We start from the raw sequence: 21,147 nt of genomic DNA on the forward strand, positions 1-21,147 counted from the left end.
GCGGTGGGACGGAGCGGAGCGGCGCGGAGCGGAGCCGGGCGGTGCCTCCCCCGCGGGGCGGCGCGCATCGCCCCAGTAACCCGACGCCGCGCGGGACGCGACCACCGGCGCGGGGGGAACCGCCGCCCCTCCCAGCCTCGGCCGAGTCCTGAGCCCCGCACCTCCCCCGCGACCTCCGGCCGCCCCCAGCGCCGCGTGGGACCGTTGCGGGGCTGCGGGGTGCGGGCGGTGCGGGGCGACGCGGAGCGGCGCGGGGCATCCCCCCTCCCGCACGGCGGTGGTGCGGTCCGGGAAGATGGCGGCGGGACGCGGCGGGAGCGGTGAGTGCGCGGCGGGGCCGGCCCGCATCGTACCGCAGCGCTCCGTGCGGGGCACGCGCCTGGCGCGGCTGTCGGAGGTGTCAGTGTACAGAAGGGCCCCTCGAGGTGCGGGTGTGCGGTGTACCCCTGCGGGGCCCTGCCCCGCGCCACACGGAGCGCGGAGCCCCCGGTGGTGCCATGCCGGGAGCACCGGGACAGCCCCGGCTCCGCTCCCGTCCCCAAGTTCAACCTGTGGCGGCTCCCACTGCTGGCTCTCAGAGCCCTGGTGCGGGGGAGGGGGGCGGAATGGCAGGAATTCTGTAAAATTGGCAGATTTGGGGTCGTGCGTCTGTGCTGCTCCACCGCGTGGCCGCGTTCCCCCTCCCCGTGCGGCTCCGTGCGTGCTTTCTCTCCCAGCTGAGCATCCCCCCGCAGATGCCCGCAGCAGGAGGTGACCCCTGGGGCGAGATGGCCGAGTGGGAGCGGCTGTTTGCGTGGAGCCGCGCCGTGCCGCCGCACGCCCAGCGCAGACACGGTGTGCCGGAGCGCTCGGTGCCTTTCCAGTGCGTCCTGAAGTGCCTCGAGGGTTCCGTCGTCACGCAGGTACAGGAGCTGGAAAGCAGAAAGCAGGCGGCACGTCACGCCCCGAGGGCTCTGCAGGACGGTGCTGGGCTGGCTGGAAATCCCCTCCTGCTTGTGGGACTGGGAGGGAGCAGGCGTCAGTTTAGAAGCATGGATCAGCTGTGTTCTGCCCCCCGGGGTGTTCTGTCAGCCAGCCCCGTCCTGGGGCATCTCCTCGTGCCCCCCGGGTGCAGGCCAGGAGCCGCGTTCCCCACGCTCCCCCCCTCTCTTGCAGCGGTCCCCGGCTGAGCTGCAGCTGCGCCTGTCCCTGTTCGATGCCGCCCACCGCTACTTCTTCGGCCACACGTGGCACGGCAGCGCCCGGACCCCCCAGGGCAGCCCCGCAGGGCAGCCCCCCCGTGTGCTGTTCAACGAGGTATGGGCATTGAGGTTGTTGGCTTCATGCTGGGGTGCAGCAGCAGAGCGTGCTGGTTCCCAGCGCTGCCGCTCCGTGATCTTGAGGCTGGGTGCATCTCCGATGTTGGCCCATTGAGGCACGGTTGTTAATTACGAGGTATTGTAATGGGCAAACCCTGCAAGCTGCAGGCCGGGTGATGCGGTGCTGTGCCTCCGTGCCAGCAGCAGAGTGCACTGTTCCTTCAGACACAGCTGGGCCGAGCAGCAGCTCTCCTAGAGGTAATGCTCTTGCATGAAGCCGGGCTTCTATCTGGTGGGGTCCCTGCAGAACGTGCTGCCCTGAGGCAGAACCTTGCAGGGGTCCCTTGGGTGTGCAGCCTGCTGCATTGCTGCTGTGCACAGCTGGGGTGAGGCTGCAGCTGAGGCTTCATCCCCTCGGTCAGGATGGTGTCTAATTATAGCCTTTATTTCCTCTTCAATCAGTGTGTTGCGCCAGGGTTGAAGTTTAGCATAGATCAGAGCTGCGCTCCTTGATTTATTTAAATCCCTAATGGCATCTGAGGGACACTGGCATATGCATTTCGTCCTGGGGTGGTTGAATCATCGCTCAGCCCGTGCTTTGTGAATAGAGATGGGGGAAACAGTGGCACAGAGTGCTGCCAAGAGAGAGGAGCGTGGTGCTGCTCCATGTGCTGCGTGAGCCCGCACGTGGGGCACCGTCCCTGTGATGCCCATGGTGCCTGCCAGGCACCGGGGCATGGACATGGAGCTGTGCACTGGGGCCCGGGGCTCCCCGGTTTGGCACTTACCAGGTCACCTCTGCTGGGAGCACTCACTGCGCTGGTGGAGGGTTCAGAGGAGATGGAAGCGTTCAGAGGAGATGGAAACTGTTGTTGGCTTTTAGGAGACAGCTGGAAACTTCTTTTTTTTTTAACAACGGATGCACTTTAGCGGCTCCTGCTCCCGTGGAAATCGTGGCATCCGTCTCTTGCAGCCTGGCCACCTGTCAGCAGCTGGTGGTCATCATTTCAGCATTTTGCAGTAAAAGATAATAGAGTAGCGATTTATTTCTCCGGGATGATGTGCTAATGCCTCTCTCTGTTATCCCTTCCTGACAGTCCGTGATTGCAGCAAACGTTTTCTCTGGGACACTGCGCTGCCGTAATGAGGCTTTGCTAGAAAGGTTGATCCCACCGTAAATCCCATCCCGGGGAGGTGACCGTGTCCTGCCCCCCCCCCCCCTGCCCCCACCCTGCCCCCATCCCGCATCCCGCCCCTCCATCCTGCCCCTCCGGGCCCATCCCGCCTCTCTCCGCCCCCCATCTGGACCCCAGCTCCGCGCTGTTCGCCCCCCCCCCCGCCCCGCGCTGATGGTGCGGGATCAGGCGCCGTCCCCAGCACCGCGGGGAAACGCAGGTCGGGGGCTGCACGGGGCTCTGCAGCACCCAGGGGTGCCACGAAGGCCCCTTCCCGCCCCTCGGCGCCCCGTGGCAGCGGGGATGCGGTCCTTGGCCCCACTGCGGGCGGGTGGCAGGGGGCAGGCGGTGGCACAGCGCTGCTGGCACGGGGCTGCGCTGCCAGCACGGCCTCTGCTCCATCCCCGTGCAGCTCCGACGCCTCCAGATGCGTTGGGGCGTTCTCCTGCCCCGTACCACGGAACCAAACCTTTGGGCGATGGGCTCCGGCCGCAGCCCACGTGCTCGCCCAGTGCCAGGCGACGCAGTGGGGCAATGGGCGCCCGTGGGACCCCGCGAAGGGGCCGCATCCCCCAGGATGGGCCGAGGGAGAGGCAGCAACGCGCCAGGAGCGGGGCAGAGCTGCCCCCAAAGCAGCACCGTGTGCCATCCCCGTGTGCCCGCTCCCACCCGCTCACCGCCTTTGGCACGGCAGTGCCGGCGTGGCAGCCCCGTGGCACCGCACGCTTTGCTCCACCGCTCTGCGTGGGGAGCGGAGGCGCTGCCGTGTGCGGGGACGCCTCGTGGGGACCCGCTGGGCCCCGAGCCCACGGCTGTGTGACACCGTCCCCGGGGCAGAGCGGTGGCACAGAGCGGCGCTGAGCTCTGCGTTGTGAAATGGCCCCTCCTTACTCAGCACATCCGTCTCCTCGGCGCAGCCCCGGGGCTGTGGGTACCGCTGGCCCCTCACTGGGCCGGGGGCTGCCCCACTGCGCCGCTCCCGCTGCTGGGGGTGTCCGTGTGACCCCCCCCCCCCCGGCGGTGCTGCTCCGGCCGCAGCTGCTGTGCCGGTGGCTGTGGCTCAGCCATATGGCCGCGGCGTGGGGGGGTGGTAAAAATAGCCAAGGCTGCTGCACCCCGGGCGAGCGGCGAGAGCCGTGCAGCCCCGCCACCTGCAAGGGCGGCCCAAGGGCGGGGGGCTGCGCTGGGACCCCCCCCCCCCGCTGCATGCGGTGGGAGCGGAGGGTCCGACCCGCAGCCCCCGCTGTGACGTGTCCCTCTGCTCTGTCCCTCGCAGCGGCGGGGCACGATGCCGGAGCAGAGCAACGATTACCGCGTGGTGGTGTTCGGCGCCGGCGGCGTGGGGAAGAGCTCGCTGGTGCTGCGCTTCGTCAAGGGGACGTTCCGAGACACCTACATCCCCACCATCGAGGACACGTACCGGCAGGTGATCAGCTGCGACAAGAGCGTCTGCACGCTGCAGATCACCGACACCACCGGCAGCCATCAGTTCCCGGCCATGCAGCGCCTGTCCATCTCCAAGGGCCATGCCTTCATCCTGGTGTTCTCCGTCACCAGCAAGCAGTCGCTGGAGGAGCTGAGGCCCATCTACCAGCAGATCGTGCAGATCAAGGGCAGCGTGGAGAGCATCCCCATCATGCTGGTGGGCAACAAGTGCGACGAGACGCAGCGGGAGGTGGAGAGCCGGGAGGGGGAGGCCGTGGCCAAGGAGTGGAAATGCGCCTTCATGGAGACCTCGGCCAAGATGAACTACAACGTGAAGGAGCTCTTCCAGGAGCTGCTCAACCTGGAGAAGCGCAGGAACGTCAGCCTCACCATCGACGGGAAGCGCTCCAGCAAGCAGAAGAGGACAGACAAAATCAAGGGGAAGTGCAGCATCATGTAGAGCCCCGGACTGGCCCGCGCCCCCCGGCCCCTCCCCTCACCCCCCCGCGGTGGGGCTGTCCCCGCGTGCTCCCTGCGTGTGCGGTGCCTGCGGGGCGGCTGCAGCCATCATTGGGGTTGGGGGCGCAGACCCGCGGGGACCCTCGGCCTCATGGAGTGGGATGGGGTCGTGGGGCCGGGCACGTGCACGCTGCAGCACAACTGGACATGGGCGCGTGGGGATGGGATGGGGGGACCCCACCGGGGGCTGTGGGCGCCCACCCAGCTCCCTGTGCGTGGTGCAGTGTGGCAGCGGTGCGGCCACCCCCTGGGTGACGGTCACAGCAGCCCCGGGCTGTCCCTGCGTGGTGCCCTTCCCTGGGTGGGAGCCCCCCCGGGTGGGAGCCCCCCCCCCGTCCCCCAGAGCCGCCAGCCCAAGCACNCCTGTGCTGTGGGTTAGGGGCTGCTGCAGCCCCCGGGAACACAGTGTGATGTGTCAGCCAGACCCAGCACCGTGCACCAGCATCCCCTCCGTTCCGGTTCCTTCTGCAGTGCTCACATCACGATGTGCTGCATCCTCACTGTGAGCCGTGCTGCCACCCCTCAGCTGCCCCTCTCTCCTGTCTCTCCCCAGGCCGTGTACTTCCACACCTCGCTCAGCCACCCCAGCATCATGGCCGTGGTGGAGGTGGTGGCTGTGACCCCCAGCCCAGAAGGGCTCTCCCGGGACGTGTCGTGCGGCTTTGGCCTCATCCCGCTGTTCGACAGCAGGCGGGAGCCCTCGGACCTGGCTGCCAAGGACAGAGCGTAGGTTCCGCCCGCGGGGGCTGCTTGGCCCTTCCTTGGGAATCTGCTGACTGCTTCTCCTTTGGTTTCAGGCTCAAGCTGTACCACGGGACGCCGCGCGCCTTGCTGCACCCGCTTCTCCAGGACCCTCTAGAAAGTAAGCAGCAGCACGCAGCGCATATCGCTCCTTTCTCTGTGGTCTTTGCACCCGAATAGGCGCCGGGTTTGCCCGCTGGAGGCAGCGGATGCGGGGTCTGTGCTGAGCAGCCCGTGCCTTGTCCTTGGGCCGTGTGTTTGTCTGCGACGGGGAGGATGAGAGCACGAGCCTGGGATCTGATGCAGAAAATAGCTGTTTGTTTGAATAGATGGTTATTGCCTTGGCTCATCTTGAGAAGCGATATCCCCATGGCGCTGTGGGGACAAAAGAGGAAATTCTGTGCTGTTTTGGTACATTTCAGGGGAAATGCGTTAGAAACGCTTTTCTAAGCAATGCAGTGGAAAGAAAATGTCAGGGTTATGGGTTTCCATTCCCATAAGACGTGTCGGGTTTGGAAGCTGATAGCTGCGCTGTCCCGGCTGAGCGAGGCTCCCGGTGAAAGTCACCTTGTGTGAGATGCTGCTGGCTGGCACGGCTCAGAGGTCTCCGTGCTGGGAACGCGCACGTTGCTGGTGCTGGGATGCTGGGGACGCATTTTGTGCTTGGCCTGTACTGGTGGGCCTGAAGGATGTGGGAAAAATGGCAGCCCTGTAGAACTGCCTCCCCACGGCTTTTGTCATTTCATCACGTTTTCTTTTGTTCAGAGAATAAATACATGACCGTAATGGAGAACAGCCACCTGCAGTACACGCTGAAGCCCCACCCGCCTTTGGAGACGATATTTCATCTCCTTCCTGAAAACCTCCTGGTGTCCGGCCTGCAGAAGATCCCTGGTTTGCTGCCTGCACACGGGGACACAGGTGAGGGCCCCTCATGTCCCACTGGACCGTGGGCCGCTTCTGTTCATGCACCCATGCCCCGTGGCCACAAGCACGAGCCCATGCTGCAAGCTTGCCTCTGTCAGTGGATCAGATTGCAGGTCCTACTGCTCTCTTCTGGCTTTAAAATCTCTCTTCTGTGCTCAGTGTTAAAATCAGCCCCCAGAGCAGCAGCACGGCCTGCGGGGCTCGTTCCCTCTGCTTTCCACTTGGGCAGAAATGTCATGGACTTCTCGGGAGCTCCCCCGTGGCTGAGGAGCAATCGTAGCATTTGCATCCAGCGCTGAAGTATGTCTGCGTGGCTTCATTTTGCTCTCTTTCCCGTTAATTGCTTTGCTCCTGGGAAACTGTGAGGGATAAATAATGGTTGGTTTAATTGGAGTCATTCGGAGGAGTCTTAGGAGAAGGCTGTGCAGCTTGGCTCAGCTTGTCCTTGTTGGCGGTGGTGCTCTGGGCAGCCGAGAGCTGGCAGGGCTGAGGCATGAGCTGCTCCTGCATGCGTCCCTCCGAAGCCTTGCCTTATGGATGCCAGCCTCATTCGAGTTGATCTGACAGAAATGATGTGATCTGGAAATTCACCAAACAGAACGACACCGTCATCCGCTTGGCAGTGGTATATTCTTCAGTTTCCTGCACGCTGCTGCTAAGGGCAGGCAGCAGCGCAGTGCAGTGGTCCCATCTTGTGGCTGTTGAGAGAAATCCTCTGAAATCACGCCTGGCTTGCGCTTCCCCATCGCATGGCACTCAGCTGGCTGGGGATGCTATCCATTCCATTTCTTGCCCGTGAGCCAGGGCTGAGCTGGGGCTGCTGGCTGCCCCTGTTGCATTGTGACCCCATTGCAATGTGTTGCTGCAGGTGACAGCTTCTTGAAGCCACGGCTCATGGGGACGGCCCCCTGCTACCTGGACCAGCTCTGCATCCGCCTGCACCCTTCTCTGGAGGAGTTTGAGGAAGAGCTGCTGGAGCAGCTGAGCAGCGACCGCTTGCTGAAGGTAATGCCCGTGTAATTAAATGGGGAGAGATGAGCAGTGTGCTGCTGCCTTGTCCTCAGCTGGAGCGGGAGCGTTGAGATGAATTGCACTACAGCACCCGTTTTGCTCAGTGCTTGCTTTTCCTGCTGCAAAAGCCTTTGGCTTTGTTGCATAGGCAGGTGGGGATGAGTGCACAGGTGCTTTGTGTAGGAAGCACTGGGTGTCCAGACCCTAATCAGCAGAATTTAGGCCAGCTGCTCTGAAAAAGGCAAAGATGTAGCACTTGTGTAGGGCCTCCCTTGGCACCGCAGCACCGTGCAGACAGCCCTTCCAAGTCCTGTGTTACTGGATGTGCACTGCGTGCCCAGCCCTGAGCTGTGTTGCATAGGATGAGGGCAGGTTGCGTGCCCCGGGGCCCGGTGTGGGCTCATCGCCTGTCCCCCCATCTCCTCCCACCATGGCAGGAGGTCGGCAGCACGCTGTGGGTGCAGGAGCGGCGGCTGCGCGTCGGTGTGCACAACGGGCTGCGCTTCGTGCAGGCCCCGCAGGTGGCCGTGCTGCAGCCGGCGGCCGAGGTGGCCCGGGGACAGGCCAGCAGCCCCACCGACAGGTAAGGGACGCACAAACCGTGCCCCGCTGCCTGCAGGGTGCAGCCTTCCTCCTCCTCCTCCTCCTCCTCCTCCTCCTCTCCCCGCAGCGCTGCGGAGCAGGCCCTGCTGCTGCGGAGCCGCCTGCAGCTGAGCGAGATGGTTCCGCACGCGGCCTTCGGGGTCTGCTTCCAGCTGGAGTACGTCGTCTGCACTGGGGCCAAGGTAGGGCCGGGCCTTGGTGGGTTTGTGGGGCGGTGGGAGGGCCCGGAGCTGTTCCCCGCTGCCTCGCGGCGTTGCTGAGGTGTCCCCATGGGGTGGCAGTGGGTGGGAGGATGGTGGGGCAGCCCTGGGGCAGCGCGGTCTGGATACACCACGCTGTGCGGCATCTGCGAGAGATTCTGAGCTCTGGAAAGAGCCGCCCTCGAGAAGTGCCCTGAAGCCGTGGAGGTTGGCGGGGAGATTTTTCCGGAGCGCTGTAGAAGATTCTGCCGGCTTTGAAAATGATAGGGATGGTATTTTTTTTTCCCCCCCCCCGCGTTTTCAGCCCCTCCTGTGCCTCCCGTTCCCAGGGGAAGGCGCTGCTGCTGGTTTCACGGTGCTGGTTAACGCTGTGGAATGGAGCTGCTGTGGCCCTGGGCCTTGGCTGCCCTCAGAAAGCTCGGGGCAGTGCTGTTTGCGGGGCAGTCTCTGGGATGCACTGCAGGGTTTTCCAGTTCAGAACTCCACTTTCTGCGGGCTGAAGGGGTGGGTGCGTTCCCTGCCTGGTTGCAGCCTGGCGCTGCTGTTTAATTATTTCTGAGCTGCAGAGTGCTCTCTGTGACCCAAAGCCATGGGGAGATGGGTGAGCCGTGTCCTCGCTTCCACACCGCTGCTCACCCCTGGGGAGCTCGGCTGGGCTCTCACCAGTTCCCACAGGCGAGGAACGTGGTGGAGAAGGCAGAGCCCTCCCCGTAAGAGAACATCCCACCAGCAGATGCACTGATCTTGGTAAAAAGCTGCTAAAAACCTAACCACTGCTGAGGAGTGGGGGGTGGAACTGGGGGGGCAGGAGGAGGGCTGCTCCCAGGGGCACAGCGTCTGCAGGGCTCCAGCAGCCTTCCCTTTGCTGCTGATGGAGGGGTCCCTCGCGAGCCGCCTCCTCGCTCTGGAGGAGCGGAGGCCAATATCTCCCATCAAAATGTCAGAGTGCTTTCTGCAGCACCGGGTGGGATGTGCCGCAAATGGGCTTATTAAGTCATTTTAATTGTATGTTGTTACATTTTTTTCCGCTGCGTGTATGTGGATGGAGAAACGTAGCCCGCAGCAGTCCTGGCGTGTTCTGGAGAAGCCATTTGGAAAACTTTTTTTTTTTAATTCAAACAAGTCTTTTCTTTAGAATTTAGCCTTGATGCTGAAGAGAGATTAACCCCTTACATTCTTTTCAGTTTTGCTGAGTGCTGAGGTCTTTCTGGCAGCCAAAATTGGATGGTTTCTGGGTCTTGAAACCACGAAACCTGACTGCTTGCAGAGCTCATGCAGTGATGGGGACACGTGTGGGGTGCTTGTCCCCAGCTGTTGCCTCTGGGTGCTGCTCCTGTGGCTGGGTTGATGGCGATTTTGATTTGTTACGAGTCCTCAGTTGCCCTGCTGAGGTGGCAGTGCGAGGGTCATTGGTAACGCTGCGAGTGCCTCCCATGTGAGGAGCCTAATCCCAGAGCCGACTGCTGAGCCGGGCAGTGCCGTAATTAGCAGCAGGAGCTGGGCACTGATTGCCAAGGCTGGCTGCGAGCTGCACGTTTGCTTCAGGTCTGCACCCCTTGGCTTAAGGAGAGGCTGCTGAGGTGCTGGGGTAAGTGGAACCCTGCATTCTCTGCTCAGTGTGGGAGCAGAGGGAGAGAAATAATGCGAAACTACACAGCTTAGTGCAGAGGGGGGGCTGCGGCTCCTCAGTGAGCTCTCACTGCCCGGTTGTTCTGACAGTGGGGGGGGATGGGTTCTGGTGATGTCTGCTGGTGCTGCTGGGCTCAAACGTTCTCTGGAGGCAGAGAGGGCCGAGGAAGGGCCGTGCTGCAGAAAGAAGGGGCAGTGGTGTTTTTATTAGGGCTAAATATCCGCAGAGGGTGGAAAAGAACGGTGCTTTTGGGAAAGCGTTGCATTGCGTTCTGCTGATCCGTAATCCAGACGTAGAGTCCCTTGCATAAAGGGATAAGGCGCAGTTACCCTGAGCGTGGCTGCCTGGCGTGCCGGGGAAGGGGAGGCATTTCGCCGTGTGCTCTCCCGCAGGCCGCGGCCGGCAGCGCGCTGGGCCCAGCAGCCGCCATGCACACGGTGCGCTGGGCTCTCTGGAGCCCCTTCCTGGCTGCCAGCTCCTCCCCGGTGCAGCTGCCCCTGCGCGGAGGTGCCCGTCCCAGCCCCGGGCAGACCCTGGTGTACAGGAACCCCGCGGACAGCGAGAGCTCCCAGCAGGTAAGGCGTGCCGTGCCGCTCCTGGGGCCGGGAGCGGGGAGCAGCTCCGCGTTCCCAGCAGCTTTACTCTGAAAGTCGCCCGACGTGAAAATTGCAGGTGAAGCGCATTGCGTCGGGTTCCGTCCAATTCCACGTTTGCACCGATTCGGAAGAACAGCTTGTGACTTCTCCAGACACCTCGGGTAGAGCCGGGAAGGAGCCGGGGAAGCCTCCTACGCTGTCGCTGAGTGAGTGCTTTCCGTGTTGGTGACATTTAAAACGCAGAGCGTGGCAGTGCTATCCATTCTGGTTTATGAGTTACTGTAGGGAGGGGACTTGACGTTGGCTTGATGTCAACCCTGCTACCTGTTACCTTGTCAAATCCTCCCGTGCCATGGGAGCGGAGCCACGTGCAGGAATCGTGCTCGTTTCCCTTGTGATCGTGTTCTGGGTCGCTCTGACAGCGTTTGGGTCTCAGTGCTGAACAGAAAAGCTCTTGGAGGGGCCTCCCGGCCCCACCAGCAGCGTGCTGCTCCCTGCCAGCACCGGTGCTTATCTCTGCGATCGTAATCCTTCCAGATGGCTGAGGACGGGAGAGGTGTCAGTTATGGGCTGTGAGTAATAAATAATCTCGTTGAGCCGCAGTTCCTGGAGCGTGACAGCAACACGCGTTTAATCAGCGCGCGCCTCTAACGTGGCGGGGGGGGGGGGGGGAACCAGGCTCCTTGTGCGTGTGCATGTCTGCATATGTATCTGTAGTGCAGGAGGGCAGGTGGAGGGGCTCTCGGCGCTGATCCGTGTGTTTTGGAGATGGAAAGGGCTTCCTTTGCCTTGGGGTTGGGAGCGGGGCCTGAGCAGCGCCCGGTGCTCTTGGAAACCTGCTCCCATTTGTGCAGCTTTGTTGGTCAGCTCCCCCCTGCCCTGATCAGTGGGAACAAACCTGTAGGTCTGCTTTGCTCTGTGCTTCCCACCCTACGGCGTGGGGCTGGGATCAAAATCAGCCTGTGCAAATGTTTGTCCGGTTTGGAGCAATGTGGTGGTTCTGCCATGGGCGACGCTCCTCTCCCACCGCTCCCTTGTTTTTAATCTTCTCCAATTTGGCCGTGGATGTGCAAACAGGGTTGCTCACAACTTAACTGCCTGGTTAAACATCAACGTGCGAGTTTATTACCTTATTAATGGGGCGTTGTTACCACGAGATGGCAGTGGCACCGCGGCTTTGCTGCGGGATGGAAGCCCCCGGCACATCCAGCTCCGGGCTCGCTGCTCTCCAGGGCTGGGTTTGTTGGTTTCACGGCCTTCAGAGCGGAAATCTTGGAGGGTGAGGCGAAGCGGTTTAGCTCTCGGTGCTGGAGTTTGCGGGGTGTGCTGGGTGAGGCTGCCAGCAGCGTTGCTGCGAGGCGTTTTGTTCCTGGTGTTGCTTGAAGGATCTCACGAGCGCGTTCCAGTGGGAAGAGAGGTGGATGTGAACATGGAATGATGGTGACCCTCTGCCCCCAAGCACAGGGCTTGGAGGCACGGGGCACCCCGACCTCGCTCCCTTCCCTCAGGGATGGGGTGTGGGGGCTTGGCTGTGCGTGGTGCTGAGCCCGGGGTCTGACAGATGGGCTGGGAACCCTTCTGCTGCACCGACTGCTTCTTGTATCTCTGTGCACCGTTGCTTTAGCGACAGCCAAAGCCGTTGTAATTGAAAGAAAACAATATTTTAGACAGAAGGGAAACGGGGCGATTTCCGTTGGACAATGGTGAGAACACAATAGCCGAGATAGACGTGGTTGGGAAAGCAACCTCAAGTCTCAGCGTCGCCAGAAAACATCTGTGTTCCTGCTCTGCTGTAAAGGATTTGCTGCTTACTGGAACAGCGAGTTCATCCGTGCCAGTGAGCAGACCAGCCAAATATAAACACAGTAAAACTCAGAGCGTTTGGGGGCATGAATGTACGAACAGATGAAAGTAGTGACAAGAAATAATGGAGGAGCTATGAAAACCTTAAGTATCCTAAAAACTTTCACGTCTCATTAAGCAATCCACTTAGCCAGTGCCACATGGCTTTAAGGGAAACTGCAGCACTGTCTAGAGATGGAGGAGCTGTGTTTTTACAACAGGAAAACTCTTGCTGGCAGATTCAGCCTAATTCCCAGCAAAATAACCACTGGATGTGGAGATGTGCTACGTGTTCCCCTGCAGGTAGCAGTCTTATTGGAGAAGATGAGCCAAGCAGGTGGCTGGGAGGTGGCAGGCTGCTTTGCAGGGCTGGGCCCATCCCTGGGTGGTGGGGCTGGGCTGGGGCTGCTCGTGGCCCTGCGCTGGGTGCTGGCTTTGCTGAGCTTCTCCTGTGCTTCTCTGCAGGTCCAGGCTCCCCGCTGCGCCCGGCGGCTTCCCCAAGGGGACCTGGGGTAAGTGCTGCACGTGCCGTGCTACTGCTGTGCTGACTGCTGACAGCATTACCTGGATGTGGCTGTTTTGGGGAGGTTTTCTTCCCCTATCTGAGTGCCTTCCCCATGTGGCTGTGTCACTGAGCCCCATGGGCAGTAGGCAGCGGCATCCCCACGTCACGCAGTGCGGGCCGCTTGCTGAGAAGGTGCTCGAAGTCCCATTGAGTGCTGGTTTTCAGGGCTACCGTGGCCATGTAGCACTTGAATGTGCAGCTGAAATCCAAGTTAGCAGAGGGAGGAAAGCGAATTCTATGTATAATTTGCTGGACAAAATTCCTTGAGCTGTTTTCACACCCCACATGTATTTTTAAGGACTGTTCTGGGTTTTGGCAACCCAGATTTGCTGGGCACTGTTGTCCCATGGTATATGCCAACAGCGATGCACTTCATGGAGAGCTATCAGGGTTTAAGACAAGCAATAAATACTCATATCGTGTTGCAGGGATCAATGCACACCAATATTTTTGATGAAATGAAGTGCTTCATAGGACTGCACGTAACTGTTTGATCTTTCTACTGCCTCTTCCTATTCCTCCCTTTGCAAGAGAAAGTACAGCGAGGCTGCTAAAGCAAGAAGCAGAGGTGTGAACCCGCAGGCAGCCAAGCTGTGCCGCTCCTCAGCGGAGCAGGGATGCTGCTGTGCCAAATCTCAGAGCAAACAGCATCTGAGCTGCGCGGACTGCTGGCAGAATCTGGCCTGCGGAGCCTTCCCACGGCGCGGGTTGCGGCGCGGTGTTGCGTTCCCTGTGCATCAGCGCCGCGTTCATCGCAGCCTCTTCCCTTCCAGCTGTCTCTCTCGCAGCTGTCGGCCTCGCCGCGGGGCAGGGCTGAGCCCGCTGTGCCACGAGGCCACAGCACCCCAGTGCCCCGGCCCCGCGGCACGCAGAGGGATGGCTGCGCCGAGCCGGCCGCGCGGCACGCTGCTGGCATCACGCACCTGGAGGCTGATCTGCGGCCGGGCTCCCCGCACGCGGATGCCTCCGGCAGCGAGCACCTGCGGGAGCTGCCCTTTGCGCCCACGCAGCTGCCCATCGCGGCCGTGGGGCTGCCCGCCGGCAGGTGAGGGCTGTGGGGCCGAGATTCTGGGGGACGGGGCATGGGTTGGTGCCGCTGTTAGCACCGACTCAGCCCCGTTTCTCTGCCGGTTCCAGCACCGCGCTCACCCGTGCCTCGCTGGCGCTCCTGCACGCCTCTGGCTTCCCAGAAATCTTGGATGGCAACAAGGAGCCCGTGGAGGTCACGGAGCCGCTGGACCCTGCGCGTTTCAGTCCTCGGCTGGAGGAAGCGGACGCTCTGCAAAGCAATGAAATAATCCTGCAGTTCCTGGCGTTCAGTAGGTGAGGTCCCACGCCTTCCTGGCGCAGCCTGCAGGGGGTTCAGGGCTCCTTTCTAGAGAGAAGCCTTTTCCAGAATTGCCCGTGAGCTGCTTGTTGTGCTTGAGCAGGAGAAGCCCTTGGCAGCGTGCTGCTTCTCCCCATGCCTGCCATGGAAGCAAAGCCATGAAAAGCTCCAAAACAATGTCACTGTTCTCTCGAGGCACTCTTACAAAACATTCCAGTTTCTTTGTGGTATACGCTGGCCACAAAGTGATATAAAACTAGTTAGTGCAGGATTCCTACCTAAGTGCGCATTGTGTAGAGGAGCTGAGTTTGGAACGCCATCCACGAGGGCGGTTTTCTCTCTCTGAAGCACTGCTCACAGATCTTCCATAGATGGCGAAGGTAAAATGCTGCTTCTGCGTGGCTCTTCCATCACAGCATATGGCAGAAGACAGCTGGAATTAGGAGGCTTTTGGAAAGCAAAGACAAACCATATGCCCGCTGTCTTCAAAGAAGTCCAAATACTTTTGATATTGCCGATCTTCTCTTGTTCTTCTGCTTCTTGGTGGGTGAGGAGCTTATGAGCTGGACCAGGCATCACGGGCTGACCAAACCCACTCTGCTCTTGCTCAAGGGCTTCTCAAGACTCAATGGAGGGGACGTGGCCGAGGACAGTGTTCCTCACCTTCCAGTTCTACCGCTTCCCGCCGGTCACCACGCCGCGGCTGCAGCTGGTCCACGTGGATGGCGAGAGGGCAACCGGGTCTGCTGCGCCGGCACAAGTCCTGCTCCAGCTGAACAAGGATGGGACCCCGAGCACTGGTGAGCTCTGCTCCTGGTGTGGTTAAATCCTCCCTTGGCCTCTCCTCTTCAGGACTGAGCAGGAGGGGCCGTGAGAGGGCGGGGGGAGGAGGAGGAAGGCTGCCCTGTGTGGGTGGCAGGGTTGGTTGTGCAGTTGAGGGTTGAAGTCTCGCTGCTGTTTTGCGTGGTCCTTCCCGTAGTTCATCAATCAACTTGTTCTTTTTCTTGTGTATGGGCTATACTGGTACGTTGCTGTATGAGGAAAAGCCACCTGGGAGTTTTCAGCAACATTTACCGGTTCAATTGGCATTTTTGTCAATCAGATTTAGGCATGACTCCAGGCCCAGGGAATGGACTGCTATCTGCTTTCGTAGCAAACCTCCATTAGTTTCTGTGGCACATAATTAAAAATGTTCAAAACGTCAAAGCATGAAGCAAAACATCAATAAGCATCGGTGACATGATCCAGACACCGAGACTGCTGACTCCAGCTGGGGCTGAGCGTATTTAAAAAGATAGGCAGCACATTAAAGCGAAGTGCCTGGAGTAATCTAATCTGATCCTCCAAGCAAAAGGCTTTTTCTTTCTCTTTGTGTCTTATTAAATTCCTGTCCCAGGAGACCCCCAGCAGTTTCAGCTGGTAAAGCTCCTTCCCCACCTGGAATTATTGATGGCAACGAGGGGTCCTGTGCAGGGATCCTTCCCAGTGTGCACCAGTTTCTGGTTGATGGGGTTAAGCTGCACTGTGCAGGAGAGGAGGGTGCCGGGGATGGGCCTGGTTGCTGTCACACCGTTCTGGTCCAGCAGCAGCTCCACACCTGAAGTCCTGGCTTTCCCTGCTCCCTGTGACAGCGTGCTTGTGGGCAGGCGGAGCCCGGAGGATGCAGCCCTCCATTGCTGTGCTGTTTCTCGCAGGAGCCCCGGGGCTGCAGCTGAGGTACATGGTGGACCCCACCTTCCTGAAGCCTGGGGAGCAGCGCTGCTTCGTGCACTACTTGGCTGAGCACAGCCTGCAGATGGATGTCTGGGATGGGGACTCGCTGCTGCTCGTCGGCTCTGCTGCGGTTAAGCTGAAGGTACGGAGCCCTTCTCCCTAAGCCTTAATGACCGCTAATGATGAGGGAGAGCTGCTTAGCATGCAAGAGTTTGAGGACGAGGCTGACTCTTCCTTCTGTCCTATGCTGAGATGCTGTTAGATTACCCTTGAGTCTTGAGTAATCAAGTTTTTATCAGCCACTCTGTTTAACGGAGACTGATGTCAATCTGACAAGCCTGTAATCACAGGATTTGTCATCTTATCCTTGAAAGCGACAGCGGAGCATTAAGTTTCTTCCCCGGAACTTCTGCGCCTTGCTAGGGCTTACTGGCTGGAAAAATTAAAGCAGACCTAGGAAATGCAGAAACATCCTTATCCAGATCTCTTAATCTCTTGGATCTGAGTTGCCCCAGTAACTAGTTACCCTAACGCCTGGCTGTTATCCTCTCGGGGAGAAGTTGCCATGAAAAAGTTCCGTCTGGGGCAGCTCATGAAGGAAACGCATCTGCTGAGAGTGGGAGATGGGGGGGTGTGTGCGGGGGGGCTCTGTCCTGCTGGGGATGGGTGCTGCCCTGTCCCTGCCTCCTCCCCAGCCCCTGCTGCGTCAGGGCCGGCCGGCTGTCAGGACGCTGCACGAGCTGGAGGTGGCTACCACGGAGTACGAGCAGGACACGCCAGCAATGGGCAGGGATGTGCTGCAGCCCCTGGGCGTCCGCGTGGCCGTGCGGGGCCGCCTGCACCTCTGCCTGGCCAACGTCGGTGAGTGCCTCGCTGCAACCCTTCATCGTGCTGCAAAGGGTTCTAGACAAAGAAAACTTCCCTGAGGTATCCCATAGAGGGCTTTGCCCTGCGACTGGGGAAGGCAAATGCTGGCAGAGCTCTGAGCCTGGAGGCACGGAGTGCTGTGATGCCACTGTCCCTGCCAGCTGCCTGAGGCTGACGGGAGGCAGGTGGTGATGCAGGTGGCAGGGAGGGGACAAATGGCAGAGCCGCCTGCGTCAGAAAACAGAGCTCGTAAGGGTGTTATTCTTCCCGGAGTGTACCGGGTACTTTGTTATATTTAATTCACCGTCCTATAAATGTGCAGTGACTCCAGGTTTTAAACTCTTATCTTCAGAAGAAAGATTAGCTCCATTATAAGATATCTTAAATTGTCATTTTCCTACTTTGCCTGCAAAAGGACGATAAGCTCCTGGGAAGGAGAATCTGAGATTCACAACCCAGAGAGAGGTTTAACTCCAACCTGGCAAAAGAAGGGAGAAAGGACAAATACCCTGTTCCAGAACAACAGCCATCCTTTGATTTCTCTGTCCTTTAAAAAACTTATTTTTTTTTTCCCCCCTTAAATAAATTCAAAATCCCTTTAGTGGGTTTCTGAGGGCTCTTCGTGCCTTGGTCTCAAGCATTAAGTGGTGGAGCAGATTTGTGAGATGCAGCTGGGGTGGTTCTGCTGAAACTTCAGAAAGTGTGGACGGAAACCCGAGCTGGTTCCAAAGGTCGGTGCTAAATCACGCAGATGTCCCCATTGCTTCTCAGTAGGAAACTGCTCTGTCACTTAGAGAAAAGATAGATGGAGTGCAATAGCAATAGGATTCCAGGGGGATCACCGTAAAACGCAGGGAACATTGTAAGCGATGAGATATTTGCTTCCACTTTTTTTTAAGCTGTCTGTAAAGATCTGCAGTGGGAATAACATTTTCCAGTAGATTTTGTGACAATTTAAGAGATCTATGACCATTTAGGGGAAAAAAAAAAACATTAGGAAGCTACTTTCTGATAAATTGTAGAGGGTGAATCTGTGCTGGCTGTTGTCTTTCTGTTGGCCTGAGCCATCGCCAGCGCTGTCTGCTCCATGTGCTGGCTGGCCGTGACCTCCTGCTGTTGCCGCACTGCTTGTGTGCATAGCAGGATGTGTCCCCCCCGCCCTGAGATGGGGCTGACCCTGATCTCTGCCCTGGCAGGTCACCGCTGTGAGGAGACCCCTGTGAGCCCAAGACGCCCACCGCTGTCCCGCACTCGCCTTGTGCCCTCGCTGGGCGGTGGCAGCTTGCTGTCCCTGCACGCCGGTGGGGGTGAGTCCTTCTGGGGGTGCCCCACTTGCGCGGGGTCACGGGTGCCATCCTGCCCCGTGCAGCGCCGTGACCTGAGTGCTGTCCCCGCAGGTGTCAAGGTGTCTCGGGCTCGCAGGCTGGCCGAGGTGGATGGCGAGTTGGCGGCCACGCTGTGCAGCCACCGGCCGGAGCAGAGCCCGCTCCCCCCGCGTGCCCCCCGCGAGGCCGTGGCCGTCCGGCAGCGCAAGCTGCGGCGCATGGCACTGGTGCGGCAGCAGGAGGATGCTGGGCAGAGGATGCCACAGCGCATGGTGAGGATGGGCCCGGTGCCTGGCACAGCCTGTGGTGCCTCCGGGTTCATGGTCCCCTTTGTCCGCGCAGGGCTGGCGTGAGCAGCGCATGCGGCACCTGCGGGACCTGCAGGTCATCGACGCCTACCGGGAGCGCATCAAGCTCCAGTGTATCTCCCAAATGCTCAGCCAGGCCATCACCGTCACGCACACTGTGTATGCCATGCTCGGGACGGCTGAGTTCTTTGAGTTCGCCCTGAAGAACCCCTACAGTGTCCAGCACACGGTGACGGTTGAGGTCGACCACCCCGAGCTCAGGTAGCGGCCCAAAGCCATCCCCGTGTGCGTGCTCACAGTGCCTGTGCTGGGCTCTGTCCCCACTGCTGGGGTCTGTTCACCGTCTCCTGCCCAGTTTGGTGCTGGAGTCCCCTCCCAGCACGCACCTGGAGCGATGGGATGGCACCCGCTGCAAGCAGCTCTGCCTCCCGCTCCTCCAGGGTCATACTGGACCCGAGGGAGTGGCGGCACTTCAAGGAGCTGACCCAGACAACCACCCCGCTGGAGGAGGACATGTTCCACCTGCGGGAGGACCTCAGGCCTCAGGTCTACCTGCGCCCCAAAGAGACCGTCCACATACCCTTCCGGTACCAGACGTTCTCGGCAGAGCCGGCTGTGGCGGCGGTGCTGGTATGCTGGGAGCTGTGTTGTGCTGGGGTGCAGAGTGCGTGCTGGCATTGCCGAAGAAACGCTGGTTATGTGTCCTGGGGCTTCTTCCAAAACCAAGTGCTCTGTTTCCTGCAGGGGCCCGTGGGTCTGAGCGAGGAAGAGGATGCAGGGAGGATGCAGGAGGAGCCAAGGGCTGCGCAGATGAGGCCCATCCAGGTGGGGATGCAGAGGGGGCCGCGTGGGGCTGGTGGCTGCTGCAACCTGGAGCTACCTCCCAGCCCCAGGAACGGCAGTGCTGACCCCACCACGCTGTCCCCGTGCCTGGCGCTGAGCCGCTTTGCCCTGCCCCACCTCGCAGGTGGCTTTCCGTGTGAGCGGGGGCAAGCCCATCGCGTTGCTGCGGGTGAAGGTGGAGCCCCGGCCCCACGTGGTGGATCAGACTTTCCGCTTCTACCACCCCGAGCTGACCTTCCTGAAGAAGGCCATCCGCCTGCCGCCCTGGCACACGCTCCCAGGTGACCCACGGGGCTCTGGTAGCAGGAGGTGGAGGTGGCATCCAGAGAGCAAGTTCCCACCATCAGGGATGGTTTCTCTGCTTCCTTGCGTCTTCAAGGCTGTTCATGATCTTGCTGTGGCCTTGGGCTTCCTTGCTCGCTTTTTATCCATCTGCTTGCTCTAATTTTATACCGCGTTGAACCAATACGACCCAGTTGTTCTCCAGTAGCTCAGCATAAGGGATTCCAGTTCACAGCTGCGTGATGGTGTAGAGTAAAACCTCAATAAAATGCTCCATGGTGTTACATCTGGCGTTGTCTCCTGCAGGCGCTCCGGTGGGGATGCCGGGCAGCCAGCCCGAGGTGCATGTTCGCTGCAGTGACCCCAACGTGATTTGTGAAACCAAAAATATGGTACTGGTTACACTCCTACGTCGGTTTGCCTTGTATCCTTCTGCTGTGGTTTGTTGTTTTAATCAGCCTTGCACCCGTGGCAGCATCCTGGTTTATCGGTCTGTAGGAATGAAACGCTGGCAGTGATTAAGCCGGAATTGCCCTTTATTCCAATTAAAATGGGCTGCACTGTTCTGGCACCTGACGCCTAATGTTGTGCCTTATCACGGTGTGCGGCAGCCTGTACTTGCTGGTCCTTCTGAGGAAATGCGAGAGCATTCAGAATGCGGGTGGGTGAGAAGGAGCCCGTTGTCGAGGTGCAAGGTAGAGGTTTCCCCTCTGGGTTGGGGCACCTGTGTGTGTTGGAAGGCTGGAGGTGCACCAGCACTGCGTGCTGTGGGTGGGCAGCAATGCTGCTGCTTGGGGGTGGATCACTGTGTCCCCAGGGGCAGGAGGGGCTGTGCTGGAGGGGGGGGGTGTCTGTACGGGCACGCTCTGCCTGCTGACTCCTTGCTGCTGCTTTCCTGGAGAGCAAACATTTCAAGAGTGGTTGCAGCCCCATTTCCCTCCTGACCTGGTGCAAACACGCAGGAAATCAATACCGGTGTCGTCTTTGCTTTGTTACTCTTTGGATCAAGCCCTCCAAGTTCTTCACCTGGAAGATGCTTTGTGTGTCTCCCCGAATGCTGCTTGTGTTCTGTAGCTCCTAGCAGAGCTGTGAGGTCTGCAGGGCTCCCTTTCCGCTGCTCGAGATAGGAGTGGGGAAAAATAAATGTGTGTATAAATGCAGGCGGTAATGAAGGGTAGTTACTAATTGCTAGTGCATAATCCAATGGTAATTGGATTACGGCTTGTTAGAAAACTTGGGGAAGATTTGCCAAAATTTGATTATGGTTGCAAACCTGGAATGCGATAGTCATTTGTGTCCTCTTTTGTAATTAAAAATACTGGAAGAGCTCAACCACGCTGTATAATAACTTAATAACGTGGTTTTTAACTAGATCCGGAAAGCATCTGCTGTTGTAAGTGGGTTGGTGTTTTTTTCATTAATAGAAAGGAAGCCCTGGAGTCCTCATTAGCTGGTTTGATCTCTAGGTTAACTATTCTAACGATGCTCTGATTTCTGTGCGCAGGGGCCCGGGGAACCACAGGACGTCTTCTTAAAAGTAGCTGGAGGACCAAGCCCGCAGATCAAAAAATTCTTTGTTGCTATTTATACGTAAGTAACAGGAGGCAAAAATAAACCACAAAGAGAAGGAAACACCCAGAGCACAGGCAGAGCAGGAGGAGCGTTCCCATGGATGTTCTCTTGCTTGCTGGTTCCCGAGCTCTGCTTGTTGAGCCGGGCGGGAGGCTTCCTGAAATACCTGTTTGCTTTTCCAATCTTTTCCTCTAAATAATGGTCTGACCATAGGAGACAGCTTTTCCAGATGCAGGCTCATTCATTCTCTCTGCGCGGGGAAGGCTGAGATTCCTTTGAAGACGTTTGCTGGGGTTGCCTTGGGGTTTGCTGGGGTTGCCTTGGGGTTTGCTGGGGTTGCCTTGGGGTTTGCTGGGGTTGCCTTGGGGTTTGCTGGGG

The 21,147-nt window shown here is 59.4% G+C and overlaps 3 protein-coding genes across 7 annotated transcripts in view; 2 read left to right on the plus strand and 1 right to left on the minus strand.

Annotated features, from left to right (window-relative positions):
- KCNAB2 (potassium voltage-gated channel subfamily A regulatory beta subunit 2) overlaps window positions 1-93 on the minus strand; it is a gene marked incomplete in the record, with an annotated part of 19,265 nt that extends 19,172 nt beyond the window's left edge. Inside the window, 1 exon segment of the mRNA XM_021417314.1 lies at window positions 1-93.
- The window catches only part of NPHP4 (nephrocystin 4), a 24,850-nt gene continuing 3,881 nt past the window's right edge, over window positions 179-21,147 (plus strand). The window contains exons 1-25 of one of the 5 annotated variants that reach the window (XM_021417311.1): window positions 179-320; window positions 735-902; window positions 1,156-1,296; window positions 4,971-5,143; window positions 5,215-5,279; window positions 5,924-6,079; window positions 6,954-7,090; window positions 7,534-7,679; window positions 7,767-7,881; window positions 9,922-10,104; window positions 10,202-10,331; window positions 12,433-12,479; window positions 13,306-13,577; window positions 13,670-13,855; window positions 14,472-14,659; window positions 15,554-15,714; window positions 16,268-16,433; window positions 17,636-17,746; window positions 17,837-18,036; window positions 18,107-18,333; window positions 18,513-18,702; window positions 18,817-18,897; window positions 19,040-19,196; window positions 19,504-19,589; window positions 20,702-20,787. In XM_021417311.1, the coding sequence (XP_021272986.1) occupies window positions 735-902; window positions 1,156-1,296; window positions 4,971-5,143; window positions 5,215-5,279; window positions 5,924-6,079; window positions 6,954-7,090; window positions 7,534-7,679; window positions 7,767-7,881; window positions 9,922-10,104; window positions 10,202-10,331; window positions 12,433-12,479; window positions 13,306-13,577; window positions 13,670-13,855; window positions 14,472-14,659; window positions 15,554-15,714; window positions 16,268-16,433; window positions 17,636-17,746; window positions 17,837-18,036; window positions 18,107-18,333; window positions 18,513-18,702; window positions 18,817-18,897; window positions 19,040-19,196; window positions 19,504-19,589; window positions 20,702-20,787 (3,572 nt within the window). In that variant the 5' untranslated portion in view covers window positions 179-320. Of the gene's footprint in view, window positions 321-734; window positions 903-1,155; window positions 1,297-2,395; window positions 2,493-4,970; window positions 5,144-5,214; window positions 5,280-5,923; window positions 6,080-6,953; window positions 7,091-7,533; window positions 7,680-7,766; window positions 7,882-9,921; window positions 10,105-10,201; window positions 10,332-12,432; window positions 12,480-13,305; window positions 13,578-13,669; window positions 13,856-14,471; window positions 14,660-15,553; window positions 15,715-16,267; window positions 16,434-17,635; window positions 17,747-17,836; window positions 18,037-18,106; window positions 18,334-18,512; window positions 18,703-18,816; window positions 18,898-19,039; window positions 19,197-19,503; window positions 19,622-19,808; window positions 20,010-20,701; window positions 20,788-21,147 lie in introns of those variants that run through there. The other 4 variants (XM_021417312.1, XM_021417308.1, XM_021417310.1 and 1 more) reach the window with 4 other exon arrangements.
- On the plus strand, window positions 3,755-4,726 carry DIRAS1 (DIRAS family GTPase 1). Its single transcript, XM_021417315.1, has one exon. It carries the CDS (start codon window positions 3,762-3,764, stop codon window positions 4,356-4,358), a length of 597 nt encoding a protein of 198 aa, XP_021272990.1. The 5' UTR covers window positions 3,755-3,761; the 3' UTR covers window positions 4,359-4,726.

Source organism: Numida meleagris, chromosome 20 (assembly GCF_002078875.1).
Source record: "Numida meleagris isolate 19003 breed g44 Domestic line chromosome 20, NumMel1.0, whole genome shotgun sequence".
NCBI lineage: Eukaryota > Metazoa > Chordata > Aves > Galliformes > Numididae > Numida > Numida meleagris.